Source organism: Acanthisitta chloris, unplaced genomic scaffold, assembly GCF_000695815.1.
Source record: "Acanthisitta chloris isolate BGI_N310 unplaced genomic scaffold, ASM69581v1 scaffold38208, whole genome shotgun sequence".
Lineage (NCBI taxonomy): Eukaryota > Metazoa > Chordata > Aves > Passeriformes > Acanthisittidae > Acanthisitta > Acanthisitta chloris.
In genome coordinates this window covers 1,249-3,900 of record NW_008687110.1, presented here as the reverse complement: position 1 = coordinate 3,900, position 2,652 = coordinate 1,249, and the positions used below count along the sequence as shown (strand labels likewise).

The 2,652-nt window shown below is 61.0% G+C and overlaps 1 protein-coding gene across 1 annotated transcript in view; it reads right to left on the bottom strand.

Annotated features, from left to right (window-relative positions):
• Positions 1–1,237: 1,237 nt before the first annotated feature.
• Positions 1,238–2,652, bottom strand: part of POLR3D (polymerase (RNA) III (DNA directed) polypeptide D, 44kDa) — a gene marked incomplete at its 5' end in the record, with an annotated part of 2,590 nt that continues 1,175 nt past the window's right edge. Inside the window, 4 exons of the mRNA XM_009080473.1 lie at positions 1,238–1,360; positions 1,590–1,742; positions 2,161–2,408; positions 2,488–2,652. Coding sequence (XP_009078721.1) covers positions 1,238–1,360; positions 1,590–1,742; positions 2,161–2,408; positions 2,488–2,652 — 689 coding nt within the window. The remainder of the gene's footprint in view (positions 1,361–1,589; positions 1,743–2,160; positions 2,409–2,487) is intronic.

Below are 2,652 nucleotides of genomic sequence, written 5' to 3'. Positions count from 1 at the left end.
GGCCCCAAAGCGGGGCACACCCCCAGTCCAGCCCGGGATTCGTCCCCGACTTCAGGACACGCCTCAAATCCATCCCAGGATTCGTCCCCCAACTCCAGAACACGACCCCAAACTCCAGGACACTCCTCCAACCTCCAGCAACGCCCCCAATCCGTCTGAGGATTCGCCCCCCAACTCTAGGACACGCTCCCAATCCACTGGGAACACGCCTCCAATCCATCCAAGGATTCACACCCCAACTCCAGAACACACTCCCAATCCATGCAAGGATTCACCCCCAACTCCAGGACACACCCCCAATCCATCCAAGGATTCACCCCCAACTCCAGAACACACCCCCAATCCATCCAAGGATTCACCCCCCAACTCCAGGACTTGCCCCCAATCCATCCAAGGATTCACCCAACTCCAGGACATGGGATGGGGAGGTAGGGGAGGAAGATGAAATGGGATGGGAGCAGAGAGGCTTAGGATGGGATGGGGTAGGGACAGGGAGGGTAAGATGGGATAGAGGGGAATGAGATGGGATGGGGAGGTGGAGGTAGGATGGGATGGGGTGGGAACGGGGGGGTGATATGGCATTGGTGGGTAAAATGGGATGGGGTGGGAAGACAGGTGAGATGGGGCAGGAACAGGGGGGTAATATAGAATGGGGTGGAAATGGTGTGGAGATGGGGGTAAGATGGGATGAGGCAGAACTAGGAGCAGTTTAGAGAATGAGGGTTGGGATGGAATGAAAGCAGGGGATCCTAGATGGGATGGGAACAGAGGGTTAAGATGGGGTTAGGATACAAAGCCCTCAGAGGGCTCAGCCCCCCCCCAGGTGGGGCAGGTGGCTCTGTGGGAGGACATCGGGGTGACAGGATGAGTCAGAGCAGCCTCACACAGGGGGAAAAGAGGTTTTATTCCATGTTCTTCCCCCCAGACACGTGTCCTGCTCCCACCAGCGTGTCCACGGCTGCTGGAGAGCCAGGAGACACACCACGGTCCCACACATCCAGAAATCCACACATCCCTGCCCTTTTGGCTTGGGGGGGAAGCAGCAGATGGGGGACACAGCCAGAACCCCCATCCCAGTGCTGCCCCACGGCAGGGCTGGAAGGAGGTGGGAGCTGGCCCTGTGCCCACACCTGCACGGGGCCTCTCCCCACACCCCCAAGGCACATCTGAAGGGGCTGAAGGTCCCCCAGCTGTGCAGGGACCATCCCTGGGGGCTGGGGGTCCAGGACCCCCTGGGCTACCGGTGCCTGTGCTCCAGGAGAGCCTCAAAATCCGGGGAGCAGACCAGCTTGTGCCTCACGTGGCCCAGGACGATCATCTCGCCCGTGCGGTTGTCCCCGATACCGACAGACACCAGCTCCTGTTCCAGGAGGGATAAGCACCCCTGAACACCCCAATCCTATGGGAATCCCTTCAGTGCAGGTGGGACAAGGGTGTGGGGGGTCCCTGCTGAGGGGGATGAGCCTGGGGGTGTTCCCAGAGGTGACAAATAGGATCCTTCCCCACTGCTGGCACAGGGATGGGCAGCCAAGAGCCAGCACAACCCCAGCAGGGACTCCCAAGGGGATTATCTCAGGGTCCCCCCATACCTGTAAGAAGGAGCAAGGGGTCCCCATGGTCACATCCAGGGTCACCTTGCCCAGCACCAGCTGCACCTTCCCTGACTTGCGGATGAGCAGTTTCCCCACCTGCCCCTCAGGGAGGTCAGCCAGGGTGCAGGTGTTCTCTGCCTGCTTTGCCTCCTGCAGGGACACACGGGATCAGGGACAGCAGGGATAGGTGGGACAGCACCGTGGGATGGGGAGGAAGTCACCATGAGAGTGAGGGAGATGACACCATGGGATGGGAGGGAATCACACCACGGGATAGGAGGGAAGTCACCACGGGATGTGGGAGGTGACACCATGGGATGTGGGAGGTGACATCACAGGACGGAGGGGATAATGAGGGGACATCACCACGGGACTGGGGGAGATGATACCATGGGATGTGGGGGAACGACACCACGGGATGGAGGAAGATAATGACATCGTAGGATTGGCAGACACCACCAAGGGATGGGAGGATATCCTCATGGGAATGGGGGAGATGGGATGGGAAGGATCACACCACAGGATGAGGGGACATCACCCTCATCCCACCTCCCTCCCCAAGCCCTACCTGGCTCTTCTCCTGCTTGAGCAGCAGCACCTGCCCATCCTCGCTGTGCAGCTCAGCCTTGCAGGGCTTGGTGTCGTGGCTGGGGGGCTGCCCAGGCAGGGTGTCAGGCAGCTGCAGGAACAGCAGCTCCTCCTCGGACACCAGGCTGAGGCGCTGCAGCAGCTCTGCCACCCCCACGTCCCGGGGGATCCCGGGGGGACCCCTGGGCTGGCCCAGCTTGGGGTCCTCATCGCTCGGCTCCTCCTTCACTGCAGAGATGAGGGGTGGGCATGGGGAGGGAGACACCCCCCCAGCCCGTCCCCACTGCGTCCCCCCATCCCAGCCCACCTTTCACTGCTGGTGGGTCCAGCTCCATCGTGTCCTCCTTTGCTCCAGGAAGCCATGGCTGAGTGTCCTCCTGCTCTGTCGCCTCCTCCTTGAAGAGCCATCCTGAGTTGGCCAGTGGGAGCTGCACTGGCTTGTTCCTGATGTCATTCTTCAGCCCAGGGTCAT